The sequence below is a fragment of the Myxocyprinus asiaticus genome, chromosome 40 (assembly GCF_019703515.2).
Source record: "Myxocyprinus asiaticus isolate MX2 ecotype Aquarium Trade chromosome 40, UBuf_Myxa_2, whole genome shotgun sequence".
In the NCBI taxonomy this organism is placed as follows: domain Eukaryota; kingdom Metazoa; phylum Chordata; class Actinopteri; order Cypriniformes; family Catostomidae; genus Myxocyprinus; species Myxocyprinus asiaticus.
Window position 1 is genome coordinate 15,926,301 of NC_059383.1, and position 22,570 is coordinate 15,948,870.

The 22,570-nt window shown below is 38.4% G+C and overlaps 1 protein-coding gene across 10 annotated transcripts in view; it reads right to left on the reverse strand.

Moving 5' to 3' along the window:
- The window catches only part of LOC127431364 (neural cell adhesion molecule 1-like), a 310,957-nt gene that overhangs the window by 52,331 nt on the left and 236,056 nt on the right, over window positions 1-22,570 (reverse strand). For 5 of the 10 annotated variants that reach the window (XM_051681784.1, XM_051681782.1, XM_051681786.1 and 2 more), the window contains exons 9-13: window positions 14,815-14,844; window positions 9,275-9,425; window positions 6,102-6,286; window positions 5,029-5,125; window positions 2,490-2,657 (exon numbers count right to left, since the gene is read on the reverse strand). In XM_051681784.1, the coding sequence (XP_051537744.1) occupies window positions 2,490-2,657; window positions 5,029-5,125; window positions 6,102-6,286; window positions 9,275-9,425; window positions 14,815-14,844 (631 nt within the window). The remainder of the gene's footprint in view (window positions 1-2,489; window positions 2,658-5,028; window positions 5,126-6,101; window positions 6,287-9,274; window positions 9,426-14,814; window positions 14,845-22,570) is intronic. The other 5 variants (XM_051681785.1, XM_051681783.1, XM_051681791.1 and 2 more) reach the window with 1 other exon arrangement.

Genomic DNA, 22,570 nt, shown 5'->3' on the forward strand with positions numbered 1-22,570 from the left:
GACAATGTAACACCATAAACCATAAAATGACAATTTAAACAACTTTACAGCTCAAATAATAGACAAGTTTTTAAAGAAAAAATTATGTAAGTGCTTTTATAGACCATTTCAAGGACTATTCGTTGGTTTAAGGAAGTGACGTCTTTGTGTCTTAAACATTTCCTGCTAGTTGTCAAACTCATTCAAAACTACAGTGTTTACAGCTCCTTGGATGCCTGGAACTAACAGAAATTAAAGTGTTTACTTCTCAGAAAAAGCAACCGTTAATGGATGCATGAACTAGATGCGAGCAGTACTAACAACTGTAGCACACATCTTATCGCTGGTAGGTGAACGACATTTATGGCAACTAATTGTAAGAGGTAGAGCTCTATAAGTGACTATAGATCGCTCCCATTACAATGAATGACATAATATACTATTACATTGTTATTTAGCAGACGCTTTTATCCAAAACGTCTTACGAATTAGAAACGCAAAAAAAGAAATCCTTAACTTGTCTGGAGGTCAAGCAGACAGCTTAACTGAACAGCTTCATTGATTATAACAGTAGCGATCCAATATTCCCAATCTCTCCGCTGAGTAAATTTTGTGAGCATCTGAACTACGATACAATATCATCGCCTCTCTCGCGTAGATTCTCAGTATCAACAACACGTCTGGATATGTCACTTCGGGTAATGTTTAATGTTCTTTGAGAAAATATGTTAATTCAGAGCCTTATTTAAAGGATCTGGTAATGATATCGGAAGTGCTCCAGTTGTAATTCCTTTGTTATCATTTAAATCCTTTAAAATTATATCATTATATCATTATATCATTATATCATTTAAAATTATATTCTGCCTTTAAACCCTTCAAAAATTAGCCCCATTCATTTCCATTGTAAGTACCTCACTGTAACCTCGATTTTTGCTTTTTTTTTTTTTTTTTTTTAAGAAAAGGAGGCACGAGTCAATGTTATTTTTGTGGTAATCAACATTATGCCATAAATGCTGTTAATTGAGCCTATCTTGCATTGAACACACAATATTTCTTTAACAGATGCACATGATTACAGGAACAGATGCAAGATCATGATTACAATGATGGGCATTAGCGCTGTATTGAACTACTCCAAGTTGCACATAATGGACTTACAAATTGTGCAAAGCTCTCATTAACTTATGGATGATTTTACAGTAAGTGCTACATAGATAACAATGGTTTTAGGAAATGTGCCATAGAGATATATTACTACTTACGCGCAACTAATGCTCTACTTACGGTGCTTCGGGAAACCCCGTCTAACTTACATTAACGTCAAATTATGTTTATGGTTCCATCATGTCACCCACCTTGTAGTTTTAATTCACCCTGACAGTTTATGATTTAGAAACATTTTGAATGAAACATTAAAATAAACTGGTTCAAAAGAACGACTGTTAAATCGGACATCATCTATGCCAGCTGCTTGTGTTTATTTGTAGCCACTCAACAAATTTGGATAAATCTGGTATCTTTTGTTTCGCTCTTCTTATGGCTGCACTGTATCATAAACCAGACATATGCATACGTGACAGACTGACAAAAGGTTGAGTGATCAAAAAGACGCTGGTTGAGCAGGGATGTGAGTGTGTAGTTGTTTGGGAGACTGCTTCGTGAAAGGCTGCGTTTAAGTGTGTGTGTGTGTGTGTGTGTGCATGGCTTGTTCTGACGCATGTCCCAAGGAGGTCTGGCAGAGCGAGCGGGTGGGCTGTCAGCAGTGAGCTAACTGACATCTCCGCCCTTGAGAGACAGACAGCACCCACAGACAAACGGAGCACATGTCAGCTTGTGACAACTGCTCCAAGCACTCTTATTTAGCATTCAAGTGAACCTTCTCCTTTTCCCACATTTGCGCATTCTATTTTCGGTCAACTCTGCAACACATTTCATGCTATGAAAGGGTCTTTTTATGGCAGCAGGGAAGGCTATTTTGCAACAATTTAAATAGCAGGCAGCTGTGAAATGTGTTTAGTGGTGATATTGACTATGGGAGGGTCATTGTTTGTGCATCATTATTGAAATTGCTGTTCTCTCCTGTAATTTTTAAGCAAATAATAAGTATACAAGGCATCAAATTAGGCAACTAAATATATATATGCCACTCATTATAATAAAGATCTCACTTGAATAAGTATGGATAAAGAAAACTGTGCAGCCCACATTTTAATTCGTACTAGCGACCAACAACACACTTGCTGAGATAAAATCGCTCTGTTCGAACAAGGCATCAGGCATCTTTCTCAAAATGGCTGTGCTAAAATCCTAGTTCTAATAAATTAATCTTAGAAATTGTGGTCATTTCAGTATAACACAATGCCATGAAACCAAGTTCAACCTTCACACAAATGAGAAAAAGCTTTTACAGTCTCCCAAAAGCCTTGTCTTTCTTGCTTTCTCTCTCTATTGCTTCCAGTTGGCAATAAACGTTATTATAGAGTAATGTGTGTGATTTGGACACTTACCATCCTCAACATCATACTCTCTGTCAGTCCAGTCTTGGCCTGCTATCCTCCACTCAGCCTTGTACTTGAGGATGGGCACTCCTCCACTAGAGGCAGGCTCATCAAACTCCAAAAGCGCTGTGCTGGAATACGGCTCCACACGCTCGATAGAGGGGGCCGAAGGCACATCTACAGAACACACAAATACACATAATCGCACACACATAGGCAAACATTAAAAAGTAACTGCTGTACACAAGCAGGACACCACAAAAAAGAGTGAGGCAATATAAGAATTGAAACAATGAGTCAAAAAGGGAACAGTTATTGCGGTGGCCAGTACAGATTTTCCCTGAAGCACGAGTAAAATACCTTGCGGACAAACCAAGATATTGCTTAACGGGGTCATGAGGACTCAATTCATTGCACTAAGAAAACATACTGTAACATTCATGACTCCAAACTAAGCTGCAAAAATGACTCTTTCTGAACATCTACAACTTGTGCCTGCATTATGAATACATCAACACAGGACCGTCCATGTTTACACGTCAATCACACCTAATAAGTGATGAGAAACTTGTACCGGCCAGTCCCAGTGAGGTAATAAAATGAATGATAAACTGATGACAAGGGTTAAATATGGGTTAGATATGGAACTATCCAATATAGTGCTGTTCCTGGCTGTGTACATATTTATTTTGAACCAGGTCCTGGTGCATTTCAACGTTTCATCTTAACAACCTGAGTAGCACATTTCAGCATGAATTGTTTTGTGAACATGTCAAAATTAAATGCAGACTTTGCAAAGAGGTTGTTATTGTAGTGTGGGGGAGGCAATTGCTACTGTTTACTAGACTTGTCAATGAAGCCGCAGTGCTTTAAAATGTGTAGCAAAGTGCTCATTTCACATATGAAGAGAACATTTACATTTAATTCTACTAGTCAGACAGAAGGCAGAAAATGGGCATGAAAAACTAAAATGTGACACAAAAAAAGTGGACCTTAGGGAAACAATATAAACAAGAAGAAAAATGAATGATGTGACCCCTTATAACCCTTATTTTTACAGAGCTCATTTACACAGTAAAACTAGCTTTTTTAAACACCCAGCAACACCCAAACACCCCATACCACCAGTGCTGACTCTATAAACTGGCATTGTGGCAGTGTGGCTGCTCTAAAGCCTGTGAGGTAGAAAAGAGGCATCACTTTTGCTCTATCCATTGCATTTAGTCTAAATAACCATCTAACAGAGTTCCACACCATTTAATATATGCCCCACTTTACAGGGCACCAAAAATATCTAAGGCAGCGTCGCATTTAACCGTCTGCACAGCAGCCTGAAAATTATATCCCTGCTGTTTTTATTACCCAAGAGTCTCAGCCTAAAAAATACAAGAGCAGGCTCTGATCTGAAGCTAAAGCAGCTCTGTCTATGGATGATTTACCTTTTGCATACCTTGTGGATTATAAATAAGTACTTAGAGGGAATTTAGATGTGTTCTTTTTTTCTGTGTTAAAGGGAAAATTCGGTCATCGTGTACCCGTGTATGGAAGAAAAAACGTTTTTTTCTTCCATGAAACACAGTAAGGAGATGTTAGGCAGATTACTAGCCTCAGGGGCAGGTTCACTAAACAGTTGCATCACTTTTGCGCAAAAACCTGCTTGTTATTCACTAACCACCCGCAATCCATTTTAGTAGGCGCAATCAGTACTGAAATTGCGCTGTGTCTTGAGTATTTAAATTAAGTCATTAACATTCCTTTCTGTGCGAACATGACTCTTTTATATGTTAATAAGGCTCATTGTAGATTGCACTTTATTCACAAAAACTGCCTGGCGCAATTTAGATTATTACCACCAAATGTAAGCAGGCGGTAAAATACATTTTATTTAAAAGAAATGTTTGTGAACATTTTCAACCTATCATATCAGCGGTAATTCATCAAATAATCATCAAATGATGGATAACTTAGATATAGCCAGATGAGCGGTGTAGTAAAGCGCAATTTCGGCTTGTTTAAAAGATGATTAAGGTGTCTGGATCACAGTGATGATGTACAGTCCGGGCAGGGTTTGTCAAATACAGTGGTCCGCGGCATCCTCCGCTATATATCGGCCCGCAAGATCAGAATTGCATGTGCAAATTGCATTCAGCAGGGATTTTGTGGGTGTGTTTGCGCTGTTGCCTGATCTGCAAAAAACTGGTGCTTTCATTCTTAGTGAATTCCCCTCTCAGTCACCATTCACTTTCATCTTTTTTTAACGCAATGAAAGTGAATAGTGACTGACGCTAACATTCTGCCTAATATCTTTTGTGTTATGTTCCATGCAAGAAAGAAAGTCATACGGGTTTGTAACAAAATGATGGTGAGTATATTATTATTTCATATTTCATTTCAGACCCTCTTAAGAAAACTCTTTGTGAAAAACGCTGTATGAACATCTAATGATAACCTCCACTTGTACATCAGCAGTGAGTGCTTTTAACAAGTTCCCAAGGGAAAACTGTAATTAATTTTTAATTTTTTCCTCTTCCCCTCAATGTTCACAGACCTGCTTGAACCAAAATGAATTCCTTTGACTCTGTGCCGATGACATTGGTGGCCGTACAGTTGTAGCTGCCAAAGTCGTTCTGGGACTCTGGAGTGACCTGTCGGAGAAAAGGCAAAGTCAAGACAGCATCTCTCTTTTGACTGACCTAGTCTGACACATACACTTTGCTCCTTGGGTGGCTGGTTAAGGGAAGTTTATCACCATGGCAATTGCAGTGACCTGTTAACCATTCATTTAGCTCAATAATTACTGAGTGGTAAAGAAAGAGAGAGAGAGAGAGAGAGAGAGAGAGAGAGAGAGAGAGAGAGAGAGAGAGAGAGAGAGAGAGAGAGAAAATGGAAGACTACTTGCTCCATTAGCTGCAGCAGCTTAAATTAATGTGCCACAGGAACAGAGAGACTGTCACAGAGCACATTTCTAGCAAAAAACAAAAACCCACACACACACACAAACAAACACAAACACATGAACACGCTGTACCATGAACTTTAAATAATTAACCATGTGAGGCAATTTCTGTTGAAAATTACAGCATAAACTGGTTTGCTGGCCTATGCTGGTCTCCTAGCATGATCAGGCTTGTGTATTTGCAGGGCAATTTTGGGCTAAACCAGCTGAGCACCAGCTTGGTCATGTTGTGAGATCAGCTAGACCAGCTTAAACCAGGTAAGACCAGCAAACTTAGGTTGGTTTAAGATGTACATTTTCAGCAGGGATGCATTATAGTGATTTTACCACAAGTAAGGGGTGTTTCTTAGATAGGACCCAAAGTAAAATAATTTATGGCCATGAATGGCTTATTGCTTTTGTAGAACAGCTGCAAGAACAATAAGGGCACAGATGTTCAATAAATAGTTGTTCAATAAATAATTTATTAATATAAATAATCAAAATAAACAATTCTTCCTCCAATTTATGTAGTTAATAAGCTTGACTGTAAGCTACATGTCTGAGTGCCGAAGTGTACAGAAAATGACCTCAGAAAGCAATTATTAGTGTCAACCCCGTCTATAGTGTTGAAACTTTAATGAGGAGCCATCTAAAGTCTGACGAGTTTGTGTGGTGAGCGGTACCTCCAGGAAGCTGACTGTGGGTGTGTTGTAGATCTTGACATTGGTGGTATTGGAGCTGGGTAGATGCTGGCCTTCGTGGAACCACGAAACGGAGGCACCCGGGTGAGCTAGAGCCTCACAGGTAATATTAGCTGGATTCCCCTCCCAGGTGAACACAGCAGCAGGGCCCTGGATCTTTGGAGCATCTGCGATTTACATGCACAATTTTAAGCCGAAAACGTGTAAGGTCCTGTAAATGCCTTAAACGGTTTTCTTTTATCGGGTTAAGGTCATAAAGGGTTTAAGCTAAAACCGATCCACACAGGTAGAATTTTTGCCCATTACTACAATTTTGCATTCTAAACTGCTTATACAGTATGAGCAACTGTTGTGCATATGGCTGTTTATGTTTTGAGGTCAAAAGCAGAGAATAATCAGATGATTTCAAATCTCATGTAAACATGGCTTTCTTACATTGTCATTTTCCTTTTGAATAAGCAAATATAGTTATGAGATAGTTATGAGTCTATTGCTGTGCATGTAAACGCACTCAGTGTCAGCAAAGTGCTGTTCAGTGTTATTAATGATAACAAAAACAAAAACTAAATTAAAACATTTTCAATAATTGAAATAAAAACTATTGTAATTGAAAAAAAAAAAAAAACGAAAACTAAACTAAAATACATATTCAGGATTACAAAACTAACTAAAATAAAATAAAAATGACATTAATTTTAGTTCTTGATACTTGTATATTATAAAACTTAAAGCAATTTAAAACCAACCTGCCTTCATTAAGGATGAAAAAAAATAAAAAAATCACTAGGTAATGATGAAGAAATTAAAAAAAATGTTACGGAATTTGACAGCCTTAAAACACTAAAACAAATCTAAAATAAAAATAATATTCTAATACTAAAACACACTGAAAAACAACTAAATCTAAATTAACAGTCACAGAGTGAAAACAAATGAAAACTAATATAAACTGAAAGGAAAAAATTTAAAATAATCTAGAATTAAAAACTAAATTAAAAATATAAAACTATAATAAACCTGGCGCTCTTTTGGAGAAAGACTGACTGGCAGAGAAAAGGCTGCCAGCTGGCATACAATAACACTCATCCCCTCTGGCTTGCCATGCATTTCCAACAACCTTTCAGAATTGCAATTTCTGGTATCAGCTATTACAGAGCAGCCAGAAGCTCGAGTCAAACATCTATTGTATCTCAATGTATCCACAGGCTATCAGCTTAAAGTGGAGAGCTGCCCCGCCCCCCCCCCGATGCTCACCTCGGCTAACTAAACTTTCCACCCCAGGAATGACAGACACAGTTGAGTCATCACACTTTCTATAAAACTGCTACAATAAGACACATATACCTTGCTTATCTTATCTCATGACCACAGCCTGCAACACTACTGCTAAAATAAAGTGGGCAGCCCAAACGTAATATCTCTCTTTGGATTAAATAAACTGTACAAATTTGATCACAACAGTGTCTGAAATAAATATCTGGAAATTTAACAGGTTACTTCACCCAAAAATGAACATTTTGTCATCATAAACTCATGCCCATGTTGTTCCAATCCTGTATTATTTTCTTGAAACACAAAATGAGGTTGTTGGGAGAATATCTGAGCTTCTGTTACCCATATGGAAAATGGACAGGGATTTACTGTATACTGCCCAGCTCCAAAAAAAGACAAAAAAGCACTACTAGCCCATCTGACTTGTATGGTATATTTCAAGTCTTCTAAAGCCATTCGATAGCTTTGTGTGAAATTCAAGTCATTATACACTGATAATTTCCCCCTATGCCATAGCTCTGAAATCTCATTCATGATCATATCAAACTTGTTGCACTGCGATTGGTCACCAATGTCGTTTGCAATCAAAAAATGTCAAAACTAGTTCAACCCATTTTTTAATTGAACACAAGCGAGAATGAGATTTGGGAGTTGTGGTGGAGGGTAAGATTTTCAGTGAACGTATACATTTCAATATGTTCCTCACACAAAGCTACTTCAAAAGAATTTGTAGAGTGGAGTACATTTATGGTATTTTCATGATGCCTTTTTTTTACCAATAAGTGCTTGACAATAAATCACCATCTACTTTGGTTGTATGGAAAAGAGCAGCTCCAAAATTCTGCCTAGCAATGACGACTATGAGTGATCGATTCCTTTAAGCCTTGAAATGATTTATGATGCAGGTCATTTTGCTTCCCAATAATTTCATATGTGATTTTGAGCAAAACGTGCTTTCTGTGCTGATGTTAGTAAACAACTAAACTTTTGTTGTCACTCATTTGACAACAGAATGGCTAGAATAAACAGGCTTGCCAACTGGCTGCCTGCACTAGACTCAAACAAATAAACAACCAACTCAGAAAATCTTTCTTTCAAATGTAAGCTTGAATGAAAAAGAAGGAAATAAAAGAAATGTACAGTCAGGCAGGTAGCTACATGGTTTCTGCCTCCTCTACAAACACAAGCAAAGACTCTCGGCTGGACTGCAAACAGTTGGCAGTACTAGAACTGAACAATCTCATCTCGGATCATCTGAAGCAGACAAAGCACCTTTTCTAATCACTAATTGCTGCAAAACACTCCGTGCATTCAAGCAAGAAGCTGATTACTCATAAGTCTGAATGTGGCAAACTGCATTTCCACACAACTTTTATCAGTTGCACATTCTGATGCTATCTCAGGACTGGAGAAGATTACTTGATTTAGTGGTAAGAAAAACTAATCCAATTAGACTTTCATTGCACTTCAAGCCCCCACCCCCCTTTTCAGAATTAGATTCTGGGAATGCTTCAAAGTGTGAAACCAGATGAAAATAACTTTAAAAATAGCTTTACTGTAATTCTCTACCTGGCAAAATAGCACAAATGTGCACTCAACCAACTAGAGTAAACCTAATCTGATAAAATAAAAAGCGTTAGCTTTGAAATGGAGTTTTAAGAATGTCAGGACAGGTTTTTCATTTTGGATTTGATTGCAATTCATATGCAGAGAGTCTGCTTTGCTGTGAAAAAAATTAATTAAAAAAATGCCCAAAAGGTCATGAAATCCAGAGAGCTCTGAATATATGACACTGTGACTTTGACATACTGTATTTGCTCTGAATAAAACCAAAAGGAAACAAAAAACACAAAGGACAAAGAAAAGTTTAGTGTTTAGCTTACAGCGCACTTCCAGGTACATGCTCTGGATGTCCTGCCCAATGGAGTTGCGGGCAGTGCAGAGGTACTGGCCAGCATCAGTGAACTGCACATACTTCAGAGTCAGAGAGGACACACGGGCATCACTGCGTACAATCACGTTACCATCCAGACTCTAGAGAAAGACAAAGAGATGAAGAGATGAAAACGTGTGAAAAATACAGGGGAATTAGTCAACCTTACAAAGTTAACCCTATGGCAGTGCTATAGAGGTTTGCAACTCGACACTGGCCCAATGGGAACCAACAAACCGCTGGGTTTTGGGCCGGGTTCGGGTCAATTTTTTTAAGTATTACTTTGGGTCAGGTTTGAAATTAATGAAAAAATAAATAGGCCTACCTAACTTGTTTCACACACATGCTCTTGCTGTTTCTTCAGCATCTTGTAAAGGACCACCACATTATTTAACAGTGAGAAGTTGAAAAAGCACGTAATTTTTTTTAAATGCATTTTGAGACAACTGCACTCTGCGCAGACCTCTACAGTGCTAGGGAAACTAGAGGGTTCTTAAAGAAATAGTATACCCATTTGTCATTTACTTGACCTCATGTGGTTTCAAACCTGTATGACTTTCTTTCTTCCATGAAAGACAAAAAAGGGAATTCCTAAGAATGTACTGGTCACTCTTTTGGGTACAATAACAATGAATGGTGACTGTAACATTCAAGCTTCAAAAAGGATGTAAATACGGCTTTGGAACAGGGCCAGTAATAAGAAGTGATCCTTGGAGGGGCATTTTTATTTTTAGGCTGGGCAAGTGATTGTCTTTTCATTGGACCAGGAGTGGGATGACAAAAGTTTCTGGGGGTGGGGAGGGTGGTGGCAATGTTCCCCCTAGCCCTTGGTAGCTTCAGTAGTTTTCCAAAGCATCTGTAAAGTTGGTCTGTGACACTAGGTGTATGTAAAGTTTGTGTATGCATCTACATGAATGGCTCTGTCAGGGCATGTCACACTAGCGCTTTTGGTGTGGATGTAAGATTGACTGACATCAGAGTTTGCTTTGATTGGTTGCAGGGAATGCCAGGGTTCCAGCACATTTGAACCAATTAATATTCATGAGTTTTCAATGACCTTTCCAGTTATTCATGATTATAAGGATTATATATTTTATATGTGTATATATTTTATATGTGTATATATATATATATATATATATATATATATATATATATATATATATATATATATATATATATATATATATATATATATATAGGAGATTGCACTCACAAAGGACAATTTCAAACCAAATGGAATATTAGACTAAAATATTAACTTGAAAATGCATATTCACCAAAGGAATTCCCATTTCATGTTTTAAGATTACATTAATTTCCATGACTTTTCCAGCCCTTGAAATCACAGTTTTAAAATTCCTAAGGCAATCTTGGAAAGCAATTTTCCAAACTTGCCCAAAGAAACTGCACCAGAGATCCCTTGACAAGATGGTATAGGGTACAGTTCATCTGAACACCTGTACGTTTCGCAACTAGTATGAAAGCAATCCGTCCTACATAAGGAAGTGAACTGTTATTGATGATGCAAAGTACACGACATTCTCAGAACACCTTGTCTTGAATAAATCACCTTGCAAAGAGCAACTTGCATTCTCCAAGTCTCTAGCACTGCATCCAAGGCAAACAAACACAAGTGCTGACCTGTGCATGTAAGGTTTTGATAGTAAATCCAAAGGGACAATTACTTAAATTAAACAGTGAAGTTGGCATCTTTTCCTCCACACTGATGATGCAAAAGTACCGGGAATGGACTCAAATAGGGGAGGTGGTGTGGAGTAGAACAGTAAAACATGTAACTGAACCAAGTGTGGATACCTTCAGATCAGCTTTCAAAATTAACAAATTCACATAATTAATCTGTGATGACATATGTACATTATAGCTAGGCTAATCATATGTTAGCGCATGACAAACGCAAGTTCAACTTCATAATCTTCAAAAGAAAAAAATCTAATAGAACTTCTCAGATTAATCACACTCTCATATAATTTACAATAAAATTAATTGACTAAGCGCAACTGACTTGCATAATGTGACCTATGTTAATCAGAGAGCGCAGCCTCTACCATGACATATTTAAATAGATTTATTAGTCATGCCAGCTGACACCACATTGCTCAACTAACAAACATGAGTTGCTCCTTCATTCCCACGCCATAGCTATTGGCCATGGGCACACGGATACCTAATCATTTACATAGGTTACAGGACAATTATGGTGGAAAAGAGTAGCTCTCATTACTTTAAATAAGCCATTTCAAGATTCATATGCAATATTCAATGCAGCAGAATTAATAATATGAGCCAGAGAGAGGGGGATAAAAGTGCGCTACATTTTTCAGATTCAATATTGGACAATATTGATCCATGCTTAGCAGAGCATACCATGCCTTTCCTGCACGACAACAGTGTTATTGCATGCATATGCGCAAAGAAGGCAGCATATACAAAGAATGAAACATGACAGACTGTTTTGATTAACTAATAATTCAAAGCAAGCTGCTCAGTTTGTTTGTTATTTCCATTTTTCTTCAAGCGATTTACATATGGATGGCAATGCTACTGTAAAACGTGCGTATTAGCATGCACCTTTCATCAGTGGCATAGACAGAGACAGAGCATGCGAAGACAGCTAAGAAATAAGATGTTTCAGAAATCTGCAGTGGCAGTTCATTTATAAAGTGCCAGTTCAATGGTCAGTGAGAAATTTGACTGCGGAGAGGAATGGAGTGAATGCAGCTCAGAAATTCAATCAATTCACCAACTTGATTTAAAAGGTGCGCGGGCTTAGTCACGATCTGAGGATTGAGTGCTTTAAGTAACAACCAGGGTCTCGACCATAAATTCCATCCTGCTTGTGCTTCACGTTCATAGGGCTGTTAGTATGCAGGGCTGTCGACCGATTCCCCTCCTGTTGCATCGTAATTGACAGTAAGCCGCATATGCAGTTTCTCTATTGTTTTGTATGTTCTAGGGAGGGTCGCTCACATATAAAGCTACTGTCGGCACTGCTGTTTCTTTGAACGTTAACCTTTAATTCATCTGCCGAATCACTTTGTGGCTCCACTGCCTCTTGTGTTGTCAAATTTAGCAGAAAACAGAAAGTGAGGGGAAGACGGAGAACATTTCTGTGAGAGAGAGGCTTAAGTCCTTGCACTGAAAAGCAATCACGCACCTGTCTGCATCTTATCTCGCCTAGTAGATAATGCAGGAATTCCCATTCTGCCCATCTGTTTCTCTTTAGAGAGCCGACAGACAGTGAGCAATGGTAAAATAAAATCAGAGTTTGCACTCAAGACCTTTGCACAGAAGAAAGGAACTCAGGACTAGCTCAGGACTAGCTCAGCACTAGGGATGGGTCAGTATGGTCGACTAGACTAGCTGTACAACAACTAATTGATTAGTTACAGATATATCATTTTTATAAATAAATAAAACTTTTAGCAGTGGCGCTTTAAATAGCATGCTGTGCTTTAGCTGTTGGACAGTTTGCCAGGTAAAAACTTCTCAGGAAAGTTGGGTCATTAAATTCATCCTCTATGCGCTGCTTCAGCCATATCCATTCCATCTTTGGCAGTTGTGTCACGTCTTTGGCCATTGTGTCCCTCTCTACTTCATTTCGGGTGGCCCACCATTACCATTATATAGGACTTCTATATAATAGTCGATTTTGAAAATGTAGTATTGCGCACCCCTACTCAGGAGTCCAAAGACACCAAAAGAAAAAAGTTGGCACTGACTGTCACATGTTGGAGAAAAGCAAGCAAAGCATTTTCCTGCACTTCATTTGAGTGTCTCATTTCACACTAACAAAAAACTGGAGGAGCACTTGAGAGAAGACAAGATGCATGACAATATGTCCAAACGCAGAGCAGGAAAAATCCGAACTTTTGATAAAAATGGCCCAGCTTGGATTGATGCAGTACATGTTGAAAAATAGTTACCCCTGAGGTGGTTTTGAAGCAGTAAACGTCCAGACAGTGGGCATTCCAGATGTGGCAAGATTGAATACTAATTGAATTTGGTCAAAGTCCTGCATACTGACATCATTACAGTTGGAGAGAAGAAACTGCTAATTATTCCAAAACTATTGATGCAGTAATGTCTTTGTCTTGGCAGAAATAATGCACAGTTAACAAAGCATGCTGCTTTTTATCTCCACTCCTGAGGATTAAAAAACATGAAGTGATGTGTGGGCAATCCCATAACTGTGGCCTTTCATCTCAGCAGATCAGATAAACAGACTTCCTACACAATCCATATGCATCTGAATCATTCTTAATCAGCTGTGCAGACACTGATGGATTTTGTCTTTGACAACTGAGCAAAGCAAGTAAAAAACAGAAAAAAAGTCTACATTTTAAAGCCAAGCAAAGGCTTTAAAATCAACACATGCTCATAGTGTAACATTCAACATAAAATCAAAATTGAGCCCTATTTACTTTCTTAATGCATGTTTCTGGTCTTATTGTGAATGAGAATGATTCATCATCCTCGGTATTTCAAACTTTGTAATCTTAATCAAAATGTAATAGCACGATCTTCCTCTGTAATGACTTTCTTGTTCTGCTAATGTCACTAAAGCTTTGTTCAGTCACCAAAGAGGTTTTTTTTTTTTTTTTTTTAGCTAGTTTAGTTAGTTTATTTGTTTGTAGTCTCAAAGAAAACAAAAAAAGTTCAAACCGCTTTCATATGTAGTTTGACATCAGATTAATATCTGTTCTCATTCGGAATGTGTCTCAGTCTGAATGGTCAGATCCAGTTTTAAATAACAAACTTAAATTGTGGTATGGAACACCCACTTTTCACAAACCAATCAATTCTTAAATGATAATATCAAGCCCTGCTCCACATTTTTTTTCAATTGAATATCCTAACTCAAATATGTCACATTACAGAAGTTAAATGAAGTTTAAAATAAGTTTAACCAGTGAGGGTTTAGTCTATTAATGTTAACAGAAGCACTGGGACAGCTTGTGCTCTATAAAGCTAGAGTTGGTTATATGTGAGTCACTGTCTTCTTCAGTGCCGCTACATTCCCCTGTCTGACTCCATGGGAGAACATTGAGTGTTGGCTCATACTTTAAAGAAGCACCTGACATGTTCCAACCCTTGCTCTAACAACCCCTCTTTATTTTCCCTTGAGAAAATTTGCCTTAGCAGAATCTGGAAAGGAAAAAGTTATTCTCAGTTATTCTACTAATGAGAAGCAATTACTTTTCAAAAAGTTTTCACATCTAAGATTTAATAAGATTTTCACTATTTCTGTTTAAGGAAGCTATTAGAGAAAATAATGGCCGATTACATATAAAACATTGAAATGACACAAATGTTATTTTATACTGGGGAGGAAATTTCATTAAATGTGTTGTGTCTATGAGTTCTACAGGATTTGGAGGGTAGAAAAGAGCCAACACTAGATGTTCTGCAGTGAGGAAGGATCTCTAGGATTAGTGAACAACCTGGCTACGTGTTTAGTAGCCCTACCTTGTGTTTCTCAGGTCGAGTCCATGAAGCCTGGGAAGACAAAGACACAAAGCAAAACACGACAAAAAAAAAAAAAAAAGGGTAAAAAGCCTTAACGTCTGCACCCGCACAATTATAAACAGACATTGCACATGTAGATGTTACTTAGCGCAGTCAGCAGCAGAGTTTAGCATAAAGTGCATTGTAGAATGAAATTGGTAGAAAAAAGTGACACCAATTACAGTAACAATTAAGTATTTTTACTTTTTAATTATATATATTTATATATACAGGTGCACCTCAATAAATTAGAATGTCGTGGAAAAGTTCATTTATTTCAGTAATTCAACTCAAATTGTGAAACTCGTGTATTAAATAAATTCAATGCACACAGACTGAAGTAGTTTAAGTCTTTGGTTCTTTTAATTGTGATGATTTTGGCTCACATTTAACAAAAACCCACCAATTCACTATCTCAAAAAATTAGAATACATCATAAGATCAATAAAAAAAAAACATTTTTAGTGAATTGTTGGCCTTCTGGAAAGTATGTTCATTTACTGTATATGTACTCAATACTTGGTAGGGGCTCCTTTTGCTTTAATTACTGCCTCAATTTGGCGTGGCATGGAGGTGATCAGTTTGTGGCACTGCTGAGGTGGTATGGAAGCCCAGGTTTCTTTGACAGTGGCCTTCAGCTGCTCTGCATTTTTTGGTCTCTTGTTTCTCATTTCCCTCTTGACAATACCCCATAGATTCTCTATGGGGTTCAGGTCTGGTGAGTTTGCTGGCCAGTCAAGCACACCAACACCATGGTCATTTAACCAACTTTTGGTGCTTTTGGCAGTGTGGGCAGGTGCCAAATCCTGCTGGAAAATGAAATCAGCATCTTTAAAAAGCTGGTCAGCAGAAGGAAGCATGAAGTGCTCCAAAATTTCTTGGTAAACGGGTGCAGTGACTTTGGTTTTCAAAAAACACAATGGACCAACACCAGCAGATGACATTGCACCCCAAATCATCACAGACTGTGGAAACTTAACACTGGACTTCAAGCAACTTGGGCTATGAGCTTCTTCATCCTTCCTCCAGACTCTAGGACCTTGGTTTCCAAATGAAATACAAAACTTGCTCTCATCTGAAAAGAGGACTTTGGAACACTGGGCAACAGTCCAGTTCTTCTTCTCCTTAGCCCAGGTAAGACGACTCTGACGTTGTCTGTGGTTCAGGAGTGGCTTAACAAGAGGAATATGACAACTGTAGCCAAATTCCTTGACATGTCTGTGTGTGGTGGCTCTTGATGCCTTGACCCCAGCCTCAGTCCATTCCTTGTGAAGTTCACCCAAATTCTTGAATCGATTTTGCTTGACAATCATAAGGCTGCGGTTCTCTCGGTTGGTTGTGCATCTTTTTCTTCCACACTTTTTCCTTCCACTCAACTTTCTGTTAACATGCTTGGATACAGCACTCTGTGAACAGCCAGCTTCTTTGGCAATGAATGTTTGTGGCTTACCCTCCTTGTGAAGGGTGTCAATGATTGTCTTCTGGACAACTGTCAGATCAGCAGTCTTCCCCATGATTGTGTAGCCTAGTGAACCAAACTGAGAGACCATTTTGAAGGCTCAGGAAACCTTTGCAGGTGTTTTGAGTTGATTAGCTGATTGGCATGTCACCATATTCTAATTTTTTGAGATAGTGAATTGGTGTTTTTTTTTAAATGTGAGCCAAAATCATCACAATTAAAAATGAACCAAAGACTTAAACTACTTCAGTCTGTGTGCATTGAATTTATTTAATACACGAGTTTCACAATTTGAGTTGAATTACTGAAATAAATGAACTTTTCCACGACATTCTAATTTATTGAGATGCACCTGTATATATAAAAATACAAAAACAGAACAAAAATTCTGTTTATTGTTTTGTTATCAAATTTATACTAAAATGTACATTTAAAAAGTGAAGCGTACCATTTTTTGATCTGAAAATACTGTGCACTATCCCAAAGACACATAAAAGGATCAAAACATCCTCCTCATCTTCAAGTGTGACAAATCATTTTATGACTTGAACAACAATCAAACTTGATAGAAAAGGACACATTTAGCTACAGGCTGGTCATCAGGAGACTAAAACATAAGTGGAGGCTCAGACATTCAGGTGCAATGCTCCAGGTGACACGTGCATGATCTTGTGAAAGGTCAGTCCCTCCTCACAGGCTTTCAAGCCATCAAAATGCCAAACTAGAGACTGCAGTTCAACAATTTATAACAACAAAAGAAAACATGTACATAACAAGTAAATTATGGATAAAATGATGCACACCTTAAAGCTGAAGTATTCAATTTCCATGCCACTAGCATCTCCAAATGGAACAGTACAAATTATGATTGAATTTAAACTGGGTCAGAAAAACAGATAGTCCTGCCCCAAACATTGGTCTAGTCAATATTCCAGTGTCAGGCACAACATTGTAACCAGCCAATAGATTACATATAGTTCCTTCTTCATATTAAGCTGGGATAGGAGTTCTTTTAACATGTTCACTTCAAAATAACACACTTCAGCTTTAACATACAAATCAAATGTGGTGGACACCAAAGCTTGATATGTCGAACAGCTCATCAATCTGCAGAGATCTACTGGTAGCCTGTGATGTTTACTGTGATCACCACATTCATTTTGTTGATTTCCAATAAGTCACAGACACTGGCTTTGAGACTTAACGAGAGCCATTCCTCCATTTGACAACACAGATCCCTATATTCTTTAAACGGGACAATGATGAGTTGGTTTCTGTGTAGGTTTTTATACTTTCAACTCATTTGTTAAGCTAAAATCAATCAATGACAATGCCATCTGGAATCGCTGAGAATTTGCATGGCTCACAATTGTGGCTGTTTAAGACATGACTCGCACCACTGATAAATCAAACAGACATGAATAGAAGAAGACTGACTTGTTGACTCATGACAGTGAAAATGATTCAATAAAAGCTAGGTTTTACAAAGGTAGCATTCTGTTATTTTGAAATATGATCACACAATCTGCTTAAAACAGGGGTTCTCAAAAGGGGTCGTTCAAAGGATGCCAGGGGACACTAAGAGCAAATTAGTACGGGGGGGGGGGGGCATTAGGTTACAAATGGGGGGCGTTTATCAGTCATAATAATCAAATCTATTGTCAAGTTCCTCTTTGCATTAAAACATTTATCTAGACTTGGAGTATATCAGTTGGTTCTCAATTATACGGGTTGGTACGCATTTATACCGCGATTCATGTGATTTTGAAGTCTAGCGATGCATCTGAAGAATCTGATTTAGCAGCGTCAAATACACAGGCGGTGGCACAACCTCGGCTAATGCCAGGGGTTCTCAATTATACGGGTATGGCTCTGTAGATGAATACGGCTCAATGGACAGAGCAGTGTGAGCGCAAAGCTCTTAAATCAGTGAGAAGCAAGGCGTGAGAAATGGAAAACATTTGAATTCGGCACAGAATTCTTCATCACCACCCTTGAATTTACTATATATTACACTAACTGTAATTTAGGCAGAAATCGATTGATAATAAATATTAGCATATCACTACTTCAGCTCTATAAAATTTGTCATGCATGTGGGGGGGGGGTATTCATGTATTTTGAATTATGACGCTGATCAAGTGAAATAAAGATCTTTGGTATTAAAGAAACTACTTGTGCAATGGGGTGAGTTCCTCCAAAAAATTTAAAATCATTTGGTTCATCAGAATAAAGGGAGAATTGTTTATTTTCATCATGTAACTGAATTTGTCGAATGACAGCAAAGTAGTCTCAAATGGCCTGACTTTTGACTATTGACAAAAGTCTATTGACTACTGACTATTGAGTGGAAGTCTGGTCCACTTCGCAGCTTATTCTGGCCATTAACTTCCCACTTAGACAGACAGGAATTGCTTGATTGACATGTAAAGTGGAATATACAATTTTGAGTGTCTCAGACACTATTTATATCTTTTACAGATTTGATGCCACTAACCTGACAAACTTTGGCAAATCCAGCGATTTTGCTCTTCCCCAAAAATTCTATAGCAGGTTATAGCAGGTCGGAACCTTATAAACACATGCTTTTCCGGCAGATTGATTAAAACCTGTGCACTCTTATTTCCTGAACCTTTTTTAAGCCAGCCAATCAGATCAGAGCAAGTACTTACAATTTTTCTGTGCAATATGCATCAGACTGTCAGTGAACTCACTGAGATTGTTCCACCCTAGGCTAAGAATAAAGGAAAAATCACTTAAATCTAGATTATGATTATACCACAATACCTCAGTTCCTATCATGTTGGCTTTGTGTGCAGTTCTTGAACAAGTCCATCTGAATTTACAGGGCACACTTGTTTTGCAGTGGTCCATCCTCTTATTCCTCTATTGATTTAAATACTCCGCAACTGACAGCTTGTCAAGGGGTTAAAACCTTGTGCTTTGGCACCTGCTTCTGCTTTTATGGCAGGTCAACCCTCCTGCTCTTAAAACACAATCCAGATCACAGACTCCCTCGCTGACCTTTAAAACAGAACCCTTGTCTTTTTACAATCTGCATGCAGATAAACAGCCTTGGGGATGACACCGACTTGTAAAGAGCAGCAAGATTATATGGCCATTGTTAAATCTAAAAATGAACCTTCAGGGTCAAGCAAGAGAAAATAACAAATCTTAATTGGCTTTATTCTAGGTATCCTTGCAAGATGATTATATTTGCAGGATGTGTTTTAATGGTTCTAAGACCGCAGACACAGTGTAGTCTCTAAAGGCCTCATGAAATTGAAAAACGAATGTGGTTTTCTGTTCTGTGTTGACGTATTTCCTAGGATTTTCAAAGGGACGTTGAGACGGGAGATATCGAAGGGCTCATCCCTCTGGACATTATGATTCTAGAGAGCATCTGAATGAACAATAATTTGTGTACTGCAAGATAAGTCATCAATATTTTTGTGCCGTTTTCCCGGAAGAGAAAAAAAAAAGAGTGTATATTTTAATGTGTATATCTGCTAACAGTGATTTTTTTTTTTTAGGAGTACATTAGCATATAGATGGCCTCAAAGCAAACAAACAAACTAAAAGCCACAAAACTTTAATTTAATTTGGCTTCTATAAAGCTGATATGTGTAGTTTGGTTACTACAACTAAGCCATTTGTTATTGTAAATAAGAATTATGTTCTTAAGTGACTTGCCTCGTTAAATAAAGGCAAAAAATTTTTTTTTAAAAGCTGCAAGTTGATTTCACCGAAAAGTTTAACACTGTGGCTCTGTGGCGCTTTGGCACTCTGTGACGTTTGTTTGAGGGTCCCGTCCAGCCTGACACAGCAATATTGACAGTTTGAACCGTCACTGTAAGACGGGGAATTTTCTGGAAGCTGTTTGAAGACAGTGGTTATTTGTACAATTCCATTTGTCAATGCTAGTGCTGCAGAAATGAGACATTTCAGCTTTAAAGCATTAGAAACAGGATAGCATGAATTGAAATGACCTCAGATCAGGAGGGGTGCCACTAAGAGGCTATCATTACAGAAGGGCAGCGTGGCACTGTCAGGATTCTGCCACTTTGTCACTCATGTTTTCAGTGTAGACAGGATCTTGACACTCATGTTCTGTGTTTGTGTTTTCATGTTCAGAGCGTGGTGTCTGGGTGCTGACTCAGCCTAGTTCGGTTTCTGTTCTGGTTTGGGATCTGGACACTCATGCTCCATGTCCCGTCTTTTGTGAGCGCATGGCTTCGGGTTCGGTCCTCTTGCCATGCACTCTTCTGTCAGTCTTGTGTATTGTGTGAGTGCACATGGCTGTGTTTGGTCCTTCATCATATGTGCACCTGTGTCTGTTTTAGTCTGGTGTGTTAGCACATGGCTTTGTGTTTGTCTGCCATGTGTTTCCTGACTCCGCCTCCTCGTTACCCTTATCACTCTTCGGGTTTAGTCCTTATGTTAATTATCTTCACCTGTTCCACATGTGCTCTACCTGTATATATTGTCTCCTTTTCTGCTTGTGTTGGTTGGATCGTTTTGTTCTCATGTTCAGTTGGTGTTTTGTTGCTCTGTCTCCAGTCTAGGTTTTAATTTGTTTTTCAGTTTTAAGTTCGTTGTTGTTTTTTTTCTCTTTAGTTGCATTCTCCCTTGAGTGTTTAGTTTTTTCCTGTTTGTATTATTTAATACATATTTATTTTTTGCCTCATTCCTGCCTTTGGGTCCTCATTTCTAATGCAATTTGTGACAAGCACTGGACTCAAACAGCTAGCAACCCTGAAATGCCTCTCTTGATTGTGTGATTATTTCAATAGACATGTCAATGGCAGTTCACTAGGCCCAATCAGATAGATGTAGATGAGTAGATGAGTAGTTCAACCAAAGAATTCTCATCTGCACTTAATATTAAGTCCCTTGACTCAGTATGCACGCATTTGATTTACAGTACTTAATATTTAAGCCTGTTTCGAACTGTATGGACAAGCAGTTCATAAGCAAAGCAACAATGTAACTACAACAGCAGGCTCACATTATGCTTTCACACCGATAGTGTTTCTGCGGCATAATCAAAATGCTGCTCTATATGAAAAGCCAAGTGATGTCTGGGTTTCTATATTGAATATTTCTTTTAATAATGGCTATACTATATAAAATGGTTATCGGGAGTGGACCATTGAGAATTATTACATATTTAATTGAATAGCCTAATGTCTGTCTGACTGCACATTATCCAGCTTATTAAAAGACTACTTGCCCAATAATAATAATTAAAAAAAAATAAATAATAAAAAAAAAATGGACAAGACACATTGATTTGAGTTTAAATGATTTTATTAACTTACTTGTAGAGATCGCACAGTGATCCGAGAGTAGGAAGGATGACTCGCAATACCCGGATGACCCATCTGATATGACTTGCGGTTGTTATTCAGACATATCAGATCACTAGATGGCACCACTGACCAATCAGAATAGAGTTTTTCAGCAACCCGTGTAATAACTACTGTTAACAAATACAGCCTTATTGTAAAGTATTTCTAATTTAATTTACATGAGAATGGTTACAACATTTACATCCAAATGGTAATCAACCAAAACCCCAATCTATAGCTATAAACAGCTTAATTTAAATATTGTATATATTGATAAATACATTTATAGTGCATTTTTAATATATATTTGTGGAGCGGGATGTGGTCATGTGTCTGTTGCTGGGGAGAGAGGAAGCGGTAAGGGCCATCACCTGGTGATTAATGATACGTAACACCTGTGTCTCGTTACAGTGACGATGGAGATGGGCTTGAAAAGGCCGCCGAGAACGCCAGTGAGAGAGAGAGAGAGTTGCGTGAAGCTGAAAAACCACTTCTTTATTTGTGAAGCTGTATCTTTATTAGTGAAGCTGAAAAGGCTGTTCGCTGTTTGTGAAACTGAAAAGCCTGTGCCTTGTTTGTGAAGCTGAAAACGCTTGAATAAAAGCTATCCTACCTGGACTGCCACCCCGCTCCCCGCTTCCTTCTTGCTGGAACTTTTACACTGGTGCCACAACCCGGGAATCGAAGGAAGACTGGTCACCATGGACACCTCACCGCTGGGCGAAGTCATCCGTGCCCTGGCTAGCATCCAGGAGACCCATCACCAAGCCCTGCTCGTCCAGGAGAGACATTTCCAGGAGCTCCTCCAGGCCCAGGCCGAGGATCGGCAGGCTCAATGGAGCTGGCTAGCTCCAGGCGGATCCTCCGCCATGTCCCCGGAGGCAGCGAAGAAGCCGCACCTCCTCCT